The 19443-nt window shown below is 49.3% G+C and overlaps 7 protein-coding genes across 7 annotated transcripts; 4 read left to right on the top strand and 3 right to left on the bottom strand.

Annotated features, from left to right (window-relative positions):
* Positions 1-16: 16 nt before the first annotated feature.
* Positions 17-5554, top strand: BJ212DRAFT_1384124 (transcription regulator). Its single transcript, XM_041336751.1, has 17 exons — positions 17-413; positions 478-492; positions 547-685; positions 734-1032; positions 1084-1665; positions 1712-2017; positions 2067-2175; positions 2232-2270; positions 2330-2529; positions 2578-3030; positions 3080-3236; positions 3292-3427; positions 3477-3960; positions 4019-4794; positions 4846-4903; positions 4950-5107; positions 5157-5554. The coding sequence occupies exons 1-17, from the start codon at positions 204-206 to the stop codon at positions 5356-5358; spliced, it is 4323 nt and encodes a 1440-aa protein (XP_041188499.1). The 5' UTR covers positions 17-203; the 3' UTR covers positions 5359-5554.
* A 213-nt stretch (positions 5555-5767) lies between these two features.
* BJ212DRAFT_1281054 (uncharacterized protein) lies at positions 5768-6085 on the top strand (the record flags this gene model as incomplete). The annotated part of the gene is made up of 1 exon (XM_041331595.1): positions 5768-6085. The coding sequence occupies one exon, from the start codon at positions 5768-5770 to the stop codon at positions 6083-6085; it is 318 nt and encodes a 105-aa protein (XP_041188498.1).
* Positions 6086-7063: 978 nt separating this feature from the next.
* On the bottom strand, positions 7064-8335 carry BJ212DRAFT_665441 (uncharacterized protein). Its single transcript, XM_041343769.1, has 2 exons — positions 7538-8335; positions 7064-7483 (listed from the first exon to the last, which is right to left on the bottom strand). Exons 1-2 carry the CDS (start codon positions 8274-8276, stop codon positions 7257-7259), a joined length of 966 nt encoding a protein of 321 aa, XP_041188497.1. The 5' UTR covers positions 8277-8335; the 3' UTR covers positions 7064-7256.
* Positions 8336-8349: 14 nt separating this feature from the next.
* Positions 8350-10525, bottom strand: BJ212DRAFT_1384115 (Pre-mRNA splicing Prp18-interacting factor-domain-containing protein). Its single transcript, XM_041336750.1, has 6 exons — positions 10424-10525; positions 10251-10373; positions 9490-10196; positions 9088-9436; positions 8633-9034; positions 8350-8568 (listed from the first exon to the last, which is right to left on the bottom strand). The coding sequence occupies exons 1-6, from the start codon at positions 10437-10439 to the stop codon at positions 8489-8491; spliced, it is 1677 nt and encodes a 558-aa protein (XP_041188496.1). The 5' UTR covers positions 10440-10525; the 3' UTR covers positions 8350-8488.
* A 2207-nt stretch (positions 10526-12732) lies between these two features.
* Positions 12733-14264, top strand: BJ212DRAFT_1467557 (ribonuclease H2, subunit B; the record flags this gene model as incomplete). The annotated part of the gene is made up of 9 exons (XM_041338984.1): positions 12733-12857; positions 12919-13011; positions 13060-13194; positions 13252-13325; positions 13378-13567; positions 13618-13791; positions 13839-13920; positions 13968-14028; positions 14058-14264. The coding sequence occupies exons 1-9, from the start codon at positions 12827-12829 to the stop codon at positions 14262-14264; spliced, it is 1047 nt and encodes a 348-aa protein (XP_041188495.1). The 5' UTR covers positions 12733-12826.
* A 723-nt stretch (positions 14265-14987) lies between these two features.
* Positions 14988-17366, top strand: BJ212DRAFT_1384101 (uncharacterized protein). Its single transcript, XM_041336749.1, has 9 exons — positions 14988-15136; positions 15187-15218; positions 15273-15353; positions 15406-15488; positions 15542-15873; positions 15923-16532; positions 16583-16608; positions 16632-17132; positions 17182-17366. The coding sequence occupies exons 2-9, from the start codon at positions 15189-15191 to the stop codon at positions 17217-17219; spliced, it is 1701 nt and encodes a 566-aa protein (XP_041188494.1). The 5' UTR covers positions 14988-15136; positions 15187-15188; the 3' UTR covers positions 17220-17366.
* Positions 17367-17560: 194 nt separating this feature from the next.
* Positions 17561-18367, bottom strand: BJ212DRAFT_1449086 (uncharacterized protein; the record flags this gene model as incomplete). The annotated part of the gene is made up of 1 exon (XM_041338642.1): positions 17561-18367. One exon carries the CDS (start codon positions 18365-18367, stop codon positions 17561-17563), a length of 807 nt encoding a protein of 268 aa, XP_041188493.1.
* Between the last annotated feature and the right edge of the window lie 1076 nt (positions 18368-19443).

Genomic DNA, 19443 nt, shown 5'->3' with positions numbered 1-19443 from the left:
AAACTTTACTCCAAAATGTTATGCCCCAACCCGGATTTCACCAATGCCATGAGCGGTGACGATGGGGCCTTGCCCGGCGTTGTCCGTAGCGATGGCCACACGTGTGAACATTTTCGTCAACAAGATCCTTGACGACCTCTTCCCTCCCCTCTCTACCCCCAACCACATCCTCTCCCTTCACTGTCCATCACAGCGTCGACACCATGGCGCTCAATCCCGACGCTCTTAACCTCAATTATGACAGTGATGACTCAATGCAGGTTGATTCTGAAAACGAACAAGTCAACAATCTTCACACTCCTGTCGATAATATTCAAGACCCAGACGCAGATGCTGATGGCGATGCAGAGGACATCGATGACACTACCTCTCTCGCTATTGCTGGGCCATCTTCGTATACCCCAAAAGGCTCCGTAAGTCTCATATGTTATATGTTAGTAATTCCAGTTTATTCAAGATCATCTACATTTTCCAAAGGATGTCGAAGAGTCGGTATGTTATCTATCATATCTTTTCCTTCAGAGATCGTTGACCATTGTACCCAAGGGGTACGAAGATAACGTCGAGGAGGACGAGGAGGACGAGGACGATGGCTCCTATGCAGACGACGAATACGGTAAAAAGAAAGCTCCAAAGAAGAGAAAAAAGAAGTCACAGCCGTCATCGTCGGCACCAAGACCTAAAGGTGTGTACCCTGTTTCCACAGTGGAGCTCGCGCTTAGCTTTTGTACAGCCATCTCTCGGAACAACGACTCAGATTCAGATTCAGAATATGGTTCCAGATCGAAGAAGAAGAAACGGCCTCGTGTTTCTGGAGACGAAATCCGTGTCTCCAGCCGAGGCGGCAAGATTCCCAATTATACTGATGATGTCCAAGCTCTCGCTGAGCTATCAGAAGAGGATGTCGATCAAGGGTACTATGTCGATCCTATCGTGCAGTTCAAAGAGGAAGATGAGATTGAGTCTGTCTTGAGTCATTGCAGAGATGAGGGCCGTGAAGACGATCCTGAAGATATCTGGTTTGATAATGTTGTGAGTCCTAAAATCATTTTGGGCAAGCAGATTGGTGTTGACATGTCACAGCGTTTTCACATTAAGTGGAAAAATTTCTCGCATTTGCATAACACCGATGAGACCTACGAATTCCTCAAACGCTTCAAGGGCCTCAAGCGTGTCGACAACTATATCAAAGCTTACAAGATGTACCAGTCTCGCCTCAGCGCACCAGGCATCTCCCAGGAAGATGCCGAGGCATTACTTCTCGAAAAGGAACGCGAGAAGGAGGAGCTCGAGACCTATAAGGTTGTCGAACGCATCGTTTCGCACCGCGATGGTGCAGATGGCACGACAGAGTACTTCTGCAAATGGACTGGGCTTAATTATGAGCACTGTACTTGGGAAACGCAGGAGGAAGTGCGCCCTATCGCCAAGGCTCAAATTGAGGCATATCGGCAACGGGAGGTCGAGGCAAAATTCCCTTATAAGAGCATTAATTATGCGCGTAACCAGCGGCCATCATTCCAGAAGATTGAGAAGGACCCCGACTACATCACTTCGACGGGTGGTGAGCTGAAGGACTTCCAGGTTACCGGACTGAACTGGCTGGCATATTTATGGAGTAAAGGCGAGAACGGGATCCTTGCTGATGAAATGGGTCTCGGAAAGGTATATTGGTTTTTTTTTGCCTTTCGGAATGCTAAAACGTGCGCAGACCGTACAGACAGTTTCTTTCCTGTCCTACCTTTTCCATGACATGCACCAATATGGACCATTCCTTGTCATCGTTCCGCTTTCCACCATCACCGCTTGGCAATCGCAGTTTGCGGCGTGGGCACCTGATCTGAATGTCATCACCTACATAGGAACCGCCCCTGCACGTGAGGTCATTCGGACGTACGAATTCGGCCCCTCCAACAAACGACTGAAGATGAATGTCCTGCTGACCACGTATGAGCTTACTCTCAGGGACGCAAAGGAACTTGCGGACATCAAGTGGCAGGCCCTTGCTGTTGACGAGGTGAGACAGATGCAGAACATCTTAAAATAGTCACTAATGACGGTTTCAGGCTCATCGGCTCAAGAACTCAGAAAGCCAGCTGTATGAGGCTCTGAGGTCCTTCCCTGCTGCGTCAAAGCTATTGATCACCGGTACGCCACTGCAAAACAATGTCAAGGGTGCGTGTTGCTACAACTAGGTTTGGCGATTTTTGCTGACGCCACACCGCGTGCAGAGTTGCTTTCATTGATGCACTTCCTGATGCCTGAGAAGTGTACGTTTTGTGTTGTATTCTTGTCATTGTGGCTATGGCTGAGGAGATATTGTTTATAGTCGCTTTGACAAACGAATTCGATCTTAACGACGCGGACCACGAAGCCAAGATCAAGGAGCTGCATGAACAACTCGAGTCTCTCATGCTCCGCCGGCTCAAACGTGACGTCCTTACTTCTTTGCCTACCAAGAGTGAGCGCATCCTTCGAGTAGAAATGTCTGCCCTGCAGACGCATTTCTACAAGAACATCCTGACAAAGGTAGGCTTGTGTTTGGCTGGTTATCAACTCTCGCTAACCCTCGCTTAGAACTTTCAGGGGTTGGTGAAGAGTGCAAATGGGAACAACAACATCAGTCTCCTGAACATTGCGATGGAGCTCAAGAAAGCTGCGAACCACCCTTATCTTTTCGACGGTGCCGAAGTGCGCACCGACGTCAGTGATGACACTCTCAAAGGCCTTGTCATGAACAGCGGAAAGATGGTTCTCCTCGACAAGCTCCTTGTACGCCTTCGTCAAGATGGTCATCGCGTACTCATCTTCAGTCAAATGGTCCGAATGTTAGACATCTTGAGTGATTACATGAGTCTTCGTGGATACCAACATCAACGTCTGGATGGGATGGTCGCGTCAGATGCGAGGAAGAGATCAATTGCGCACTTCAACTCACCCGGATCGCCCGACTTTGCCTTCCTGTTGTCAACCCGTGCAGGCGGTCTTGGCATTAATTTGGAGACTGCCGATACTGTCATTATTTTTGACGTACGTGGGTCGTTGTATGACATGGCATGTATGACTGACATCCTTGCAGAGTGACTGGAATCCTCAAAATGACTTGCAAGCCATGGCACGTGCTCATCGCATAGGCCAAAAGTCTCATGTCAGCGTCTACCGTTTCGTCAGCAAGGATACGATGGAAGAAGACGTTCTCGAAAGGGCCAAGAAAAAGATGGTGTTGGAGTATGCCAGTGAGTAATAGTACCTGGATCCGATTCACATCTGATCTCATTTATATCGTGTTAGTCATCAATCAAATGGATACTTCACAGGCACATCTGAGCTCCAACCCAAAAGGCGAGAAGGTCAAGGATTCCACGAAACCTGACAATCTCAGCAAAGATGAGCTCACCGCAGTCTTGAAATATGGCGCTCAGAAGATGTAAGTGACGATGTTCGCCTGACCGACACTTCGCTCACTCTATTTCCAGGTTCGACAAGGACGACTCACAACAGAACCAGAAGCTTGACGAGATGGACCTCGACGACATTCTCAACCGTGCTGAGGACCATGAGACAATGGCCGCTGGCGGCGATGGTGGTGCCTCGCTCGGTGGCGAAGGCTTCCTCGCTCAATTCGCTGCCGTGAGCGACGTCAAGAATGATATGAGTTGGGAGGATATTATCCCTCCTGAGGAGCGGCAGAAGTTTGAGAAAGAGGAGGATGAGCGAAAGGCTGAGGAACTGGTTGCGGCGGAACTCAGAGATCGCAAGCGCACCCATGCACCTGTGTCCTATGAAGGCATGGACGTCGATCATCCTGCACCAGCACCTGCTCCGAAGAAACCCAAAATCCCAGGACCCCAGAGAAAGACCGCTAGTCAGAAGGCCATGGAGCTCAAAGAGCGAGACGTCCGCGTTCTTATTCGGAGTCTGCAGCGTTGGGGTGACATCCGTCAGCGTTACGAGGTTATTGTGAGTAAATTGTTACTTTCTCGCAAACCAGAACTGACGATCCTCGTTTCCTCTGTAGGTCAACGAATCTAAACTTGGCGACAAGCATAAGGGCATGATCATGGACGTCTCCGACGAGATTATCGAAGTTTGCACGCAAGCTGTCGAGCAGAATAACCAGGAAAAGCGGGAACGTATGGCGGCAGGGGAGACGTTGACTAATGCCCAGAAGAGCAAGGCCGTCCTCGTTACTTTCCGCAATGTCGGGAACATCAATGCGGAGACAGTGCTATCACGGTACCGCGACCTTCGCATCCTAAACAATATCTTGGGCGAGTTCACTACGGAGGAGCTCTACAATTGGTCCATTCCGATTGAGAACATCAGACCGACTCTCAACTGGTCTGGGCGGTGGGGACCGCAAGAGGATGCGATGCTTCTTGTTGGCGCCTTCATATATGGATTTGGTAACTGGGAGGCCATGGCGAAGGATGTGCGGTTAGGCCTTCAAGGTAAATTCTTCTTGGAGGAAGGCAAGAAAGGGGAAGATGCGACAACTCGGCCGATCCCCAATGCCATCCACCTCGTCCGGCGAGGTGACTTCCTCCTTGGCCTACTTCGCGAGCATGACGAGAAGCTACGTTCGTACGAGAGCTCTTTACGGAATAAGGGTCATTTGAAGGGTTCGGCCACTCCTCCCCCAACAGCTGTGGCATCGTCCTCGTCGTCACCTCCGATCGGCCGGAAACGGCGCGCGGAGAGCGAGGCCGTTGCATCTATCGATGACGGTGGAGCGAAGCGACGCAAGAGACGGCCAACTCCCACCTTCACGGACTCCGAATCGTCGGACGAATGGTAAGCTTGTGTCAGACTATAAGTAATATATGGGTGCTGACGCAACTTTAGCCCATCGATGGATGAGGCTGCGACGAAGGAAGAGTTGAGACCAGTCAAGAAGCAGCTGGTAAGTAATTCCGTATGATGTTCGAGCCGACATTAACTCTGTATAGAAACAATTGAAATTATCTGGCGAGGACATGCCTCGCGACGACAAGGTTGCGATCCTCAAGGACTCTTTGGCTGCTATTGGACGACGCATTGAGATTGTTCTTCAGAATAAACAAGCCGCTGGGGAGGACCGAGAACGATGGCGTCGACATCTCTGGGCGTGAGTACGAAAACCTACCAGTTGTATCAATGTTCATCTTTGGCCGCAGTTTTGTGACACTTTTCTGGCCTAAGAAAGTCAAGGCGTCAAAATTGGAGGATATTCACGCCAAAATGGTGATGAAGGAAGCTGCGCCACGAGCGTCGGCGGAAGCTTCGACCTCTGCCAAGAAGCCTCGCCCCAGTACAGGTGGCAAGAGCAATGGCGCACCATCTACCGCGACGAAGGCCAATGGCAAAACGCATCGATAGTACTTCATTAATATTTTGCTCATAACTCACTCTTATGCTTTGGATCTTACCCTTGTTCTTGCTTTCACGCTCTCTGGCTATCACAATTAACTTTTTAAGACAGGTTGCAATACTCCTTATCCTTTATGACATGTATCAAATTATCAATTACATTCTCGATTCAGACCGCAATGAAATTTTGATTTTTTGTACTCAAGACTGCTCTCCGCAGCGGCATTAATATTGTAAGTTGCCCCGGCACTGCCGTCACTTATACTGTGACACACCCTCCTCGGTTTATGTAAGCCAAGTCGAAGTCTTATTCTAATTCCGTAGTTCTACGTGGAATCCCCCATGTCCGATTTTCAGGGACGACAGTCTACACAACCGTCCTGCAGTATCTACTTGAAATCTCTTGCAATCATCATGCATGTCCGTCTCTTACCCCCAGAAAATTTTCTCTATTTGTAAAGACCAATTAATACGCCCTCGTGTTACACTTGCAAGGACATGTAGGACATTTAAGGAGCCTGCGCTCGACATTCTTTGGGAAAACATAGATGGGTTCGAGCCACTTATCTCATGCTTGCCTGAAGGTGTCGCCGTTATTACTAACACAGACACGGGAACAAAGTTAGTGAGTACAACATCAACGAGACACAATTCAATTCCACCCCGACATTTTCCTCCCAACTCGATCAAGTCCATATCACTACACCATCGCCTTCCGTTCCGAGCCATTGTCTGAGAAACGTCCATTTTCTCTCCTGTCAATCAGTGAAACTCTTTGTCGATTACAGCGGTTTGGACCCTGATGTAGACACTGAAACAATGGCCCCGTATGATCCACTGGATATACCAGACCCCATCGTCTCCTTTGCGAAGTCCTTCTCTCCTGCTCTTGAGAAACTCGAATTCCAATTCGACTACGAGTTCACCACCCTTTTGGAAGACATACTCGCTAATCCCAGCTGTGCATTTGGCTTTGACGTGGCTGCACCTTTGCTGCCGTTTAGTCGCTTGACGGACTTGCAGCTCGATTGGATGTGCACGTCAGCCATCAATGACGGCTCACTCAAGATAATGGCCTGATCTTTCAGCTCGAGTATCTTCAGTTCGGATGTGCAGCGCGTTGGATGACCCCACCGTCTGCCACCTTCAAAGGACTCGTCCACCTCATACATCATTGCCTGCGCTTATGCCTCATCGGTATGCCCTTTTCCGCATGCACAGTCGACATCAACAGCGAGCCGTTCTCTAATACCATTCCCAACGAGAAGATCACCGAAATTGATGTGGAGAATTCTCCAATCGACATCACCGCGGCCTGTCAATTGCATATATTGCTGCCCAAGTTTATTAGTGTGGACTTCTTCGACTGGGACGATACTAGGTTTTTGGCGCCGCCGCCATTAGCATGATCTGGTGGGGCTGAGTGGACAAGGGTGGATGATTTCCTTCAGGTGCTTACTACGAGCGTAAAAATGAAAGAGATAATGGGCTAAGACCACAGGCTCGTGTCAACGGCCTGACGAACCCTGTACATATTGACTTAGAGCGGCTTGGATACCTACACGTATACATTGGAATATATACCTTGCAACGTCTACATTTGGCCCGCGCCAATACGGAACTTTCTGTATGCATACATGTTACTTAAATGCAGATGAAATGCAATCGCAACTACATACATCTCCAACCAAGATGATATTTTGATTTTCTGACTCGGAAGTGAAGGCTCTCCACTATGCCAAATGGAACAGATCTAATGATACACAGAAGCCCTACAAAAGCCCCAAAGTAAATGAAGCAAAAATAGGCGGTGACGATTGCGGGATCGTAACGTGATCTCTTCACAATGTCAGGTCTAGTCTCAAAGAAGGGGGACTTTATTTACTCGTACTCGTCATGTCATGTCATTATCGTACTTGAAGACGCATTGCAGACTTCAAGTTCCCGGAACTCTGCCTCCGATGCCTCTTTGCAACATCCACTGTAACCGTGGATTGTCTATCAATCACAACCTCCTGTGTTGTTTGTCGAGAGTGATTTGTATGCCGATCAACCTGACGTCTGTCTGAGGGTTGTGGAGCAATTGCGGCAACAGCAGCAGGCTGCAGCTGTTGCTGTTGCTTCATCGCAGTCACTAAAAAAGCAACTACTTTGAACATGCGATCGAAAAGGTGGATGGATGTCCCACCTTCAAGAAATCTAGCATCCGCTTCCCGAGTAAAACTCTGCGTGAGAGCAGTGTACCTTTTCACCTGCCAACTCATCTGAGATACCCGCGCGACGTTCCCCTGCGACTCGGCCCACTTCTTTTCCTCCTTGAACCGCCTCCGCTCACTATCCGCTAGCGACGCCTTTGCGCGTAGCACCGCTAACTCGCGTTCTAGTGGGTTCATGGTGTGGTTGGGATCGATGCTAGAAGTCGATGTCAGCGAAGGTGGCGTACGCCATCGTTGATCTGGCTCGTTTTTGCGGGAGCGTGGTGGTCGACTGGGGGGTATCACTTGGTACTCTGTGCTAGACTGGAATTTGACGAGACGCTTTCGTTTTGGGGTGTATGTGCTCTCTTTGTCACGAGCAGAGTCTCCGTCAAAGTCGTAAAAATATCCGTCCTCGATGAGTTGTGATAGAACATCGGTGACTAGGACACCAAGGGCAACACCGAGCAAGGTGGTTGCACACCTGGAGACGTCCTGGAGCATCATGAACTCGATGACGAGTCTGGCAGCGATGCCGAACGCAACGACGAACGCGAAATCAGGATATTCCATTAAAGCGTAATATAGCGCGACGCCTTGGACGACGCCGAGAAGGATGACATCGCTGATGACACCCTCGTCAGCACTGGCGTCAGCAGTGCTCGAAAACTTGTTGAGGGCAATGCGTACGCCCAGACCAAATAGTAGAGCAGGCGCTGTTGAGAATGTCATGGGAAAGACTTAAACAGTCATATGCATGACGGCGTCCCGACAGCTTTAGTATTCGCTTATTGTTCAACTTCGTGTGAACCGAATGGGAATACGTATACCCAAACAATGTTGTTCGACAAATACAAAACAGGTGTCAGTCTTTCTGCGTCCAGGATGCAAAGAATATGCTACAAAAAATAGGAGAGAGCAAGGAGAAAGCAAGGTAAAATACATCATCGCGTATATACATCTTCGCTGTCCACGTAGTTTGCCATGGGATCTTCAGCGTTCCGGCGCGTCATTCGATAAGCCTCTGCAAGATGATAGGCTATATCAGAAGGTGCCCAATCGCAAAGTATGAAAGATTAAACACATACCGAGCTCCTCCTCAGTGACATCGTGGCTACCGCTCTGCAAGCCTTTCATCTTCTTGCTAGATCGATCATCATCCTTGTCTCCTCTGGCTTTCCGCTTCTTCTCCTCACTGATGGCCTCCGCTAAACGATCTTTATCGAGAGAGACGTCCCCTTCGCCTACTCGCTTCTTCGAGTAATTCTGCTCTCTTCGGGCTCTCGCCTCGTTGTTCTGGGCAGAGGGATCTGATTGAGCCTTTGATGAGCCAAGCAAGGCTTGGGCCGTCGAGGCTTGTGCGGCTTCCTTGCCCACTTCACCAGCGCAATATGAAATGTGGATGGTTGAATGGCAGCATGCATAACCCCAGGTACCGCTTGAAAGGTCGTACCACGAGCCCCATACATCCGTATGATTATTAACGTAAACTAAAACTCGTGTCAATACCACATTTCACATCTATCAGAAAGTAGAAGCTCACCATCCTCTGGATACTTTGACCGCGCTTTAGCGCGTTCTTTCCCTTTAATAATTTGGCCAGTCCGCGAATATTCCACATAGTCCTCCGTTTGCCCATTTATCAGCTCCCTCGGCACGTGTTCGAGGTACTCCTCGCCACCATACTTTGCCAGAATGCTGACTTTGTTGACGTCCTTCATCATTTCCTTCTTCTCCTTAAATTCATGATGAAGAAGTTGACCTTGCGTGGGATTGGCGTTAAGATGAACGTCATTCCCTCGAGCTGCCGCTTGCCACGCGAAAAGCTGCAGTTCTTGGACTTCAGGAGCCTCGCCAGAGAATCGAAAGAAGTTATCTCCGGCGAATTTCGCCTGTCATAAAGGTCATTTGGGGTCGAATCGAGGATGGAAGCGTGAATACATACATCCTCTGCAGGCACATTCTTTATGGGAGCGTCACGCATCGAACGAGTCTTTGGATCGTAGTATGCGCTCTCTGGGTCCAAGTTTATGAGATATTTGGCAGTATCTTCTCGGATGCGCAGGTTCCGAACTGTAATGCGAGTCTTCGTGTCAAGTTTTTGTCCTACAGCATCTGCAGCGTCGGCATATTTGTCGTCGTCGGCGTCTTCTTCATCGCTCGAACCAAAGTCAGGATCAGCTTCCTTTCCCTCCTTCTTTCCAGCTTTCGCCACCTTCCGCACCGCAGCCAAATCTGTTGTTGTTTGGTTGTCAATCTCTTCCTCCCTCAGTTTCTGACGTGCTGCTTCAACAGCTTCGTACTCCTCATAGATTTTCTTGTGCTCTGCAGGATCGTACCCGTTCCACCTATCCCTCTTCGCATCAAATCCCGTCGCTACGTCATGTATGATCTCGTCCGCTTGGATATTCTTGTTCGTGAACTTCGCCCCCTTCTTCCGAGGACGCTCGAGACAGTCCTGCCTCTTGTGGGTCATTGCGCCGCAATTTTCACATGCGCCTTTTCGGTACTTCTTTGCAGCAGGTCCTGCTTTCGCACCACGGTCATACCAGTTGTCGAGTTTGTCTGCGGAACGATCGTCGAATGGCCGACGTTGATGGCTTAGTGACGGTGCGCCGGTGTCAAGATACCACGGAGCCTGGGAGATGTATTCTGTGATGAAGAATAAGATTACTCGATGGATAATTCTGGATAATATAAACTCACGAGGAATGTGAGGATTGATAGGCCGTCCCTCCTCGTCTAGAGCTGCTGGAGCAGTTCCAGCTTTTCTGGCAGCATCGAGGTCTTTTTGGCGTCGAAACTCCTCACGAGAAAGCTTTCCGACAGCTGAAATGAGTTACTTTGAGATGGACCTACTTCTCGAAGAGTTTACATGCCTGAAGATGAAGCCATTTTGTTGTGATTCTTGACGGTTCGTGAGGAATAACTTGAAGTGCTTGTGTACCTAAGTCGATATCTTACAAATTGATTATGGAAGCAGTGTCTCACGCTATTGGTGGCAATGATCATCTAAAACTCTTCCTTGAATGCTTCTTTCGAGGGAGGCCGAGTCCAGTGTCCTTGTCCGTGTTGCGAGGATAAGCACGATACTTGATTACGTGCCTCGAATTGCTCGCCCTATGATGGAATTCTGTCCAGAGCCCACAGGAGAAGCGATGTCTGGGTCCACCCAGAAGAGGCCAGAAGCCCTTACTTTGCTGTTATCATATGAAGACTTGGATTGTTGTCAGCCCAAAGCTACCTTCGGTTCCAATACACATACTTTCTCGTGTGATTTAAGTGCTGGTTGTTGCTGTTGAGTTCTCGCATTTAATCAGTTGTTCTGACTTACAATGTTTTGGTGCAGCAAGCCGTCCTGTGCGCTATCCTCTCGCGGTAAATAAGTTTTGGGATCGGATGAACTTTTCAATGTCATCAAACATCTCATATTCACACTGTCAGTACGTCCTCAAGAAGGTATAGTCACTACTGCTAATACCGTCCGATGAGTCGGTTTGGAAACTTGGTATGCCAATCGGCCATTCGTACAGGTATAAATATCAAACTAGGTACCTTGTATGTTTGGCGTTCAGTAAGTGGATTGCGAGCGCCGAACGGTGGACTTACCGCCGATGAATATCTGACATACAGAATATACTACTTAGCTATGACGTGCAGGTCGCCGGGAATAGATCTGTCAGCCAACGATCATCGAGCAGTCCATGTCAGCCACTGAGCTCGAGACATATAAAAGCTCGCTCTTCGCGCTCTCCGACCCAATCCATTTTTGTCCTTCGACTTCGACTCGATTTCTTTTCTTACGCTTGTTGCTTGCATCTGCTACCCCACATTCGTTCATAATGCGCTCCCTTTCAATGCTCGCTCTCGTGCTCCCTGCCGTGCTTGCAGTGCCTCTTGAAGTCACCACCCATCACCAGTATGTAAGTGTCTAAACATCCATTATTCATCAAAGTGTACTGTTGATTCGACTTGCCTGCCCTGCTAGTCACCTTCCTCCTGTGTCATCGCAGACGTCGCTTATCCAGACCCTCGCCATGCCCTCGTGCTCCTTGGCAGACGAGAACTCAGCCCTCCCACCGGACTATCCGAGCATACTTTCACCGACCTCCTAGTCTGGTGCCACGAGTTTGGTCGTTCATCCACTAGTCTACTCGTTGCTCGTCAAGAAGGTGGCTGCTCTTCTGGAGCTTTCGGTGGTCCAGTAGGGAGTGATAGCTCGGCTGACAGTCCAGGAGGCGCTCCACAGAATTCTTCAGCGTCAGGTGATCAGAGCGCAGGCTCTCCTGCTGCTGGATCTTCGACGACCCCCGCAACTGTTGCACCTGCCATTTCCCCTGACAACTCTGTCGCTCGTCCCGCATCTCCGGGGGACACACCTTCAGAGACGCCTGGAGGTGCAACTGGGCCCACCACATCTGGAACGTCAACCGGTAGTCCCGCTAACAGTGGCGCTTCTAACAGCGACGCTTCTAACAACGCCGGAACTCCTGCCGACCCTGCGGGAACCAGTCCCTCTGGAAACGCACCTGCGACCACCGGCCCTGCGGATGGCAACGCATCTGATAACGGGAGTGCATCTGCGGCACCACAGTCTGCTCCACCTACATCTGCCACTCCCTCCGGTGCGACGTCCCCGATTATATTTGTCGACGGCACCAGCCCTGTCGCAGACATCAACGCGTCGGACAGCCTTAACAACGCGCAGGCGAACAGCATAGCAGCGTCATCCATACCCTCAGGTGCAACACCCCAGGCTCCCCCAGATGGTACTGTCAACGGTGGAACGACGCCCCAGACCGCCCCTGATGGTACTGTTAATGGTGGCATGACGCCCCAGACTCCCCCTGATGGTACTGTTAATGGTGGCACGACGCCCCAGACTGCCCCCGATGGTACTGCCAACGGTGGTACGCCCGCTCCTACCAGCCCAACAGCGTCTACCCCTGCAACACCGGCCGATTCTCCTATTGCTGGAACGGATATTTCTGGTTGCCCGTCTGATATAGTGGATGTTATTGGCGCGGTATCTGCGAGAGTAGGTGGCGCGGCGACTTGTGATAGCGTATAAGTTCCTGTAGCATTGTAATACAGATGCGTTTCTTGCCACCACTACCGGCGTTAAGGGGTGTCCTTAAATGGCAGTTATGCCCAAACAACACGCAAACAACGCGAATAACGCATCTGACTCTGATCGATACCACTGCAGTTTTATACCAGCAAGTAATACATATACCCGGGCCCCACTAATACAATACTAGTCCGTCAGAGACTCGTTCACGATGTCGACTCACCTTGCGATTCTACCACTTGGTAAGCTCTTCGCCTTGTCCATACTAGCCTCCATGTCGACTTGTCTTGCCATTCCGTACAGACATTATTGACACACTGACTGCGCGGCTAAATCAAGAAGACTGCCATCCCGACCATGCGACTCGATTTCTAAGACTTCCGCACCCGCGTACAGGTCAGTGGATACACGACTACTGTCGTTCTCAGCGCTTACAGCGACAAGGTCTCGCTTCACTGTTTCTTCTTCACGATCAACATGCACAGGGTGATACCACAAAGACGAGTTCCATATTGGAGGTGCAAGCCATATCCCCAACAAATGCACGGACCTGGTTCATAGGAGAGGAAGTCGTCGCTGGTGCGTTATGCAGATATTGGTCTCAATCGTACATACTTCTGATGCACAGGCGTTCAGATGGAAAGCTCGTGGTGATGACGCCGATGGACCCCATGTTTTTGCTCTTGTATCTTTTACGCGCTCCACAAGCGGTATGTTATCATACATGTTGTGCTAGTCCCCAAGACAATGTTCGTTTCACAGCGTGACGGCTCGAAAGGAAACTTCCGGCCCATGCAGGATATCATAGAAGAAGTCGCTACAAGGATTGCTGATGCTTCCAAGAAAGATGCTCAGAAAGACCCATCATTAAACGTCCCCGCAGACGACATTGTTTCCTTTCTGTCTCTGGATTTTGTCCAGTCCTCTGTAAAGCGCGTCTGCGACGTTAAGGGTAAGTGTTTCGAGTGTCGCACAACCATTTATTCACATGTCTGTGCTCAGTCATAACGGATGAGATTACCGTATACAGATACTCTCATGACGTCGTGCTGGAAAGTCTTAAGGGAAAAGTGGGACGCTTATCCGACCCCAGGGTCGCCGAGATGTCTCGCACCCTGGTACGGAGCCTTGCGAAGGATGGCCTGATGGATGACGGAAAGGAGGAACTACTTGAATGTGCGTCATTTTCCACCGCTTATCTCTTGCTGACATATTTTCACCAGCGGGACGGATTAAGTTAGCCTGTGAATTGATATCGCAATACCTCCCCAGGGACATATTACAAGACTTGATTGCGTCTTACGAGTATGTATCTCGTTTACTGCGGCTAGCAGATATTGATAGGTTATCAGTCTCTCCAAACTGGACGCCCATGTGAAAACGGTCAGAGATGAAGAACTCGCCTTGCTCGCCGTAGCTCCTGACACCAGAAGAGAGCGAAGCCTGCAAAATCCGTTGCAGCCGGCGATAAAAATCAGAAGAGGAAAAAAGACGCCGAGGCTACTGCGAATGCTGACGTTGACACATCTGGCGATGGAGATAAGAAAAAAAGAGGCGCCAAGTCGTCACATGGCGTAGAGAAGCTGAAGAAGGCCAATGTAGCAGGGATGTCGAAATTGTCCACATTTTTCACGAAGAAAGCTGCATAAATGCAACTTCGAGTCATGCGCCTCACGCTTGGCGACCTCATGATACTTTAGCCGTCTGACAGATACACTTGTTCGACCCGTTGGCTTAGGAAGATAAGATGCTATTTATTTTCTTCCTCCGATCTCATGACCTCCCCTGCAAACTGCGAAATTACACATTCACATTGCAGTTACTATTCGGGAACGCTCTCTTGGAAATATGTATATACTGGATACCCATTGAGCTGCCGCAAGGGTTTTTTGTCTCGAGTAAGGTCATCAACGATATATTAAAGATTATTGTTAACGAGCTACAGGCTAGTACACTATGTTGGGATCGAAACAATATAGCGAGGGACCAGCATTTATGCCAATACTTAGCACTGTCATTTGAGGGACACGTGTCGAGATGCACATAAAAGTGTCGGACTAGGCCTAAGTAAACGCGTTCACCTATCCAAATATTCCCAGCATTCTGTTCCGAAACCGCACCAAGGCGGGTGCTGATCAATTCGACGTGGACGGGTGACGAGCATGAGGCATGAGAATGGCAATCGTTTCACGCATTCAATTGACACGAGTCCTTGCAGGTCTGCCAGAGTATCTCGCGACACGCGGAGTGCCCCAATCCCTAACTTCCATTGGTGCCAGCACAGGTTTTTGCTTATCCGTTCGATATTTGAGAAGAATGCGGATACCTATTAAATGTTTAGTGTGACAAATCATGGCTTATGTAACAGGTCCCAAATTCAACTACTTCTAATATCATGGACATTGCAGCGGTACACATGGAATATCCAGCTATCAGTTGCTCACGATTGCGTGATATCGTCTCATCGCAGATCACATTATGACGATGCTTCATAAGTAATCGCCGGGGTTTTCGCTCACATGTAAGCCCTTAAACACTCGTCCTTTACTCTCTAGTGACATACAGTATTAGAAATGGCTACCCCTCATGGCGGAATTTTGAAAGTACGGGTTTGTATTTGCGCGCTCCACGCCATCTAACATGTATGGATGATGCAGGACCTTGTTTCACGAGATGAGTCGATATCCGGGCAGCTCAAGGACGAGGCTGCGACACTCAAGGACATTGTGCTCACCGAGGTTCGTCTCTCCAGTGACAAGAACGTTAACACTAACTTGAAGCTGAATGTAGCGTCAACTCTGTGATCTCGAACTAATTATCAATGGCGGCTTTAGTCCATTGGAAGGGTTCATGAACGAAGCTGATTATACAAGGTAGTGGCAGGGATATCCAAGTCACAGAAACCAATGCTGAGGTGTTTTGTCAGCGTCGTCGATACATTACGACTGTCTGATGGCACACTCTTTGCAATGCCTGTCACCCTTGACGTGTCTTCTGCCGATATCGAGCGTCTCACCATAGTGCCTGGCGCTCGCATTGCTCTCCGAGACCCTCGTGATGACGAAGCACTTGCAATCATCACCGTCGATGATGTTTACACCTATGACCGTGTCAAGGAGTCTATTTATGTTTTTGGCGCCGATGATCCAGCACACCCTTCCGTCGCTTATCTCCGCAACCGCGTCAAGCCTTTCTATGTAGGAGGAAGGGTACAAGCCATACAGGCACCCTCACACTTTGATTATGTTGCTCTTCGATGTAAGTTATATCAGTCTTGAAGTTACTTGCCTTGCTAAAGGATTGGCAGACACCCCTACTGAACTCCGTGCCCACTTTAAAAAACTTGCATGGCGCAGAGTCGTCGCTTTCCAGACCCGGAACCCAATGCACCGTGCTCACCGTGAGCTCACCGTTCGTGCTGCTCGCCAACATCAGGCGAACGTCTTAATCCACCCTGTCGTCGGTCTTACGAAGCCAGGAGATGTCGATCACTATACTCGTGTCCGCGTATACGAAGCTATCATGGCCAAGTACCCGAATGGAATGGGTCACCTTGCGCTCCTCCCTCTTGCAATGCGCATGGCAGGTCCCCGTGAGGCAGTATGGCATGCAATTATCCGAAAGAACTTTGGTGCAACACATTTCATTGTCGGTCGCGACCATGCTGGACCAGGAAAGAACTCACAAGGCAAAGATTTCTACGGCCCATATGACGCACAAGAACTTGTTGAGAAGTACAAGGATGAGCTAGAAATAGAAATGGTTCCATTCCAACAGATGACATACCTCCCCTCTACCGATGAGTATCAACCGGTGGACGAGATACCCGCTGGAACGCAGACTCTGGATATATCTGGCACGGAGCTGCGGAGGCGACTAAAAACAGGGGCACATATCCCTGACTGGTTCAGTTACGAGTACGTTCCCATTCTTGGTATACTACACATCAATTTAACAAGTGCACCAGGGCTGTGGTATCGAGGTTGCGAGAAAGTTACCCGCCAAGGAACAAGCAGGCTTTGTTCTGTGTCTTACTGGCTTCTACAACTCTGGAAAGAACATCATTGCAAAGGCCCTCCAAGTCGCACTCAACGAACAAGGTGGTCGCAGCGTATCCCTTCTCCTGGGCGAGATCGTGCGAGATGATGTTAACGTCAAGTTGGGCTTCACACCGGACGAGCGTCACGAGAACTTGCAACGCATATCCTTCGTAGCAGGCGAACTTGCTCGTGCGGGGGCAGCTGTCATTGCTTCACCTATAGCCCCTGAAGAACGGTCACGAGCGCTGGTGAAGGATACTGTTCTTCAAAGTGGTGGTGCAGGAGGGAACTTTTTCCTGATCCATGTTGCGACGCCTCTCGAGCATTGCGAAAGCACTGACCGCAAAGGCATTTATGCTCAAGCGCGTCGCGGAGAGATAAGGGGTTTCGTTGGTGTTGACACCGAGTATGAGGTGCCAAAGAAAGCAGATCTGGTTGTGGACGTGACCACGCAGAGTATACCTTCCATCGTGCACAGTGAGTCCAACTTGATTTTCCATCTTGATGGTGCTTACCATGTTCTTAGGTATCGTTCTCTTACTTGAGACAACTTCGTTGCTATGAGTGCTCCAAATACCATGACGATTAGAGTATACCACTGGTTATTACCATCGCATTACAGTATCGTTATACTTTGATGCTACCAAAGATAACTTATAGATTAGCATACACAAGAGTTTTATTCGTCTCTCAATCAAATACAATAAAACATACACAGTGAAGTTACAACAAAGGAGCATTCTTTAAGCTTTCTACCTCAAGTTTTGGCACGCTGCCACCCCATAATCAAACGCATCGATCGCATCACCTGCCGCATCTGGGGTGTCATCTAGGCAGTCCCATCAATTACATCACTAGACTCAAACGATGGTCGACTGACTTGATAATTTTCCTCATCGACAACCCTATTGACATGGCAGACCAGCCGCGATCCACGCATCATAACCGCCCACTATATCAGTCGCATTCCACAACCCAAGTTCATGCAAAGACGCCGCAGCCAATGAGCTAGTATACCCTTCACAACAAAACAATATAATCTTCAAATCATAGCGATCTGCAATTGTCAATCGCGCTTCGCAGCGTGGGTCAAAACGCCACTCCAGAACGTTTCGCTCGACGATGAGAGATCCGCAGATCTCGCCTTCACGATCGCGTTGTGCAGCAGGGCGAATATCCACGAGGAAAACGGGCACCGGGTATGTAGGATCGTGAAGTGCGTCGTAGGCTTGTTGGGGCGTCATTCGCTCGAGCCTGGCCCGGGCGTCGGAGAGAATTTGGTCGATGCTGCGAGATCCAGGGGGAGGAGAATGAGGGTTGTGAGTGTGCACGGAGTTGAACAATACATCCCACAAGGCAGCCTCGTGGTATGACGAGGGGCCAATATGTTGTATGGATGCAGCTTGAGCTATGACAGTGCCCGTGTTGTCGACTGCATCCACTCGTCCTGGAAATTTGGAAGACGCGAGAAGTACAGCCCGCTGCATATCATCCGCATCTGACCCGCAGATGACGAGTGCGTCTGAAACACAACCATCACTACCAGCATTGGTTAACGACATACCAGTGATGGCTATGACAAAGAGATATGGGGATAAAGGCAAGCAGGCGGATATATGGGAAACGACAAGTCGAAGAAAGTCACTGTCGTCCTCCTTCGAAAAGTGGATACCGATGCGGACACCGTCTACTGTGCACGCATTGGTGATCATGCGAAGTGCGATGTTTTGGGCAGCCTCCTCGCTCACATCCAAAAAAATTTGACGGTTGGTGGAGGAAGTGGGGGATAATTGGATGCGTTGGTGCTCGAGAGCAACAGTGGACGATACAGGGAATGTCATGAAGAAATGTTTTCGTTGCAGAATCTTTGGCTAAACAATCCTACGTGCGTCAGATGGCGTTGAAAGCGAAAATGCAACGGAGAAGATTGAATCAGCATATACAAACGGCCCTGCAATATAAGCACAGCATTGGGGCAACACCATCATGCGTCATGATCCGTGTGCGCGGTTCGCGAACGCGATTGTTTTCATACCACTGCGTTGTGCAACGTATGCGTGGGGTTCTCGTATGCGGCATTGCTGGCAGAACACGTGTGCTTACCAGGAGGGATGATCATCCGGTATGGTTCTCCGAAATTTGTCCTTTATGAAATAACGCTGTGAAATACCGGCCAATTTGTTGAGCGACTACTAGTTCCTTCGTGCCAAGCAAAGATCATGAACTTGTGTCGATGTCAATGTGCTTGATAGTCTGTCCTAGACAGGCCTTTATAGACGAAATAGGACACTTGGTCGTTCCTTCTAGTAAAGATGGGCTTGACAAACTCGCCAAAGTCAGATAGTGAGAAATATTAGATAGAGACAGCTGTTGCAAGTCTCCTGTAGCTAGGTCACATAGAGGAAGACGGCCATTCCTTCGTATCACTTTCCAAGCTTGACGATGAAATAGTCATGTCTACGAAGCAATAACTTCGTTGCCCTCGCGTCGCCAAAATGAGGGTACGCGGTGGTCTCCTCTAGGGCCAAAAGAGAAGACAGTCGTTCCTTTTATGATACGGTATTGTGGTACGCAGGCTGCTAAAGGGACATTACTAAGATCAAGGAAGACCTGTGAATAATGCGTACTTCACCCTGCAATCCGTTTGCGAAATGTGCGGCAGCGTGCGCGGGTTGATTTAGAGATAGTAGTGCTCTGATCACGTTGTTCAAATTCTTCAGGAAACATGATGTTGGTCCGTTCGTTTCAGAGACAAGAAGCGCCTGGGATCGTATAAACATGTGTTTCC

Source organism: Suillus subaureus, assembly GCF_016647635.1.
Source record: "Suillus subaureus strain MN1 chromosome Unknown BJ212scaffold_39, whole genome shotgun sequence".
In the NCBI taxonomy this organism is placed as follows: Eukaryota; Fungi; Basidiomycota; class Agaricomycetes; order Boletales; family Suillaceae; genus Suillus; species Suillus subaureus.
The sequence above is the reverse complement of the archived record's forward strand: the minus strand, read 5'-3'. Positions and strand labels throughout refer to the sequence as shown.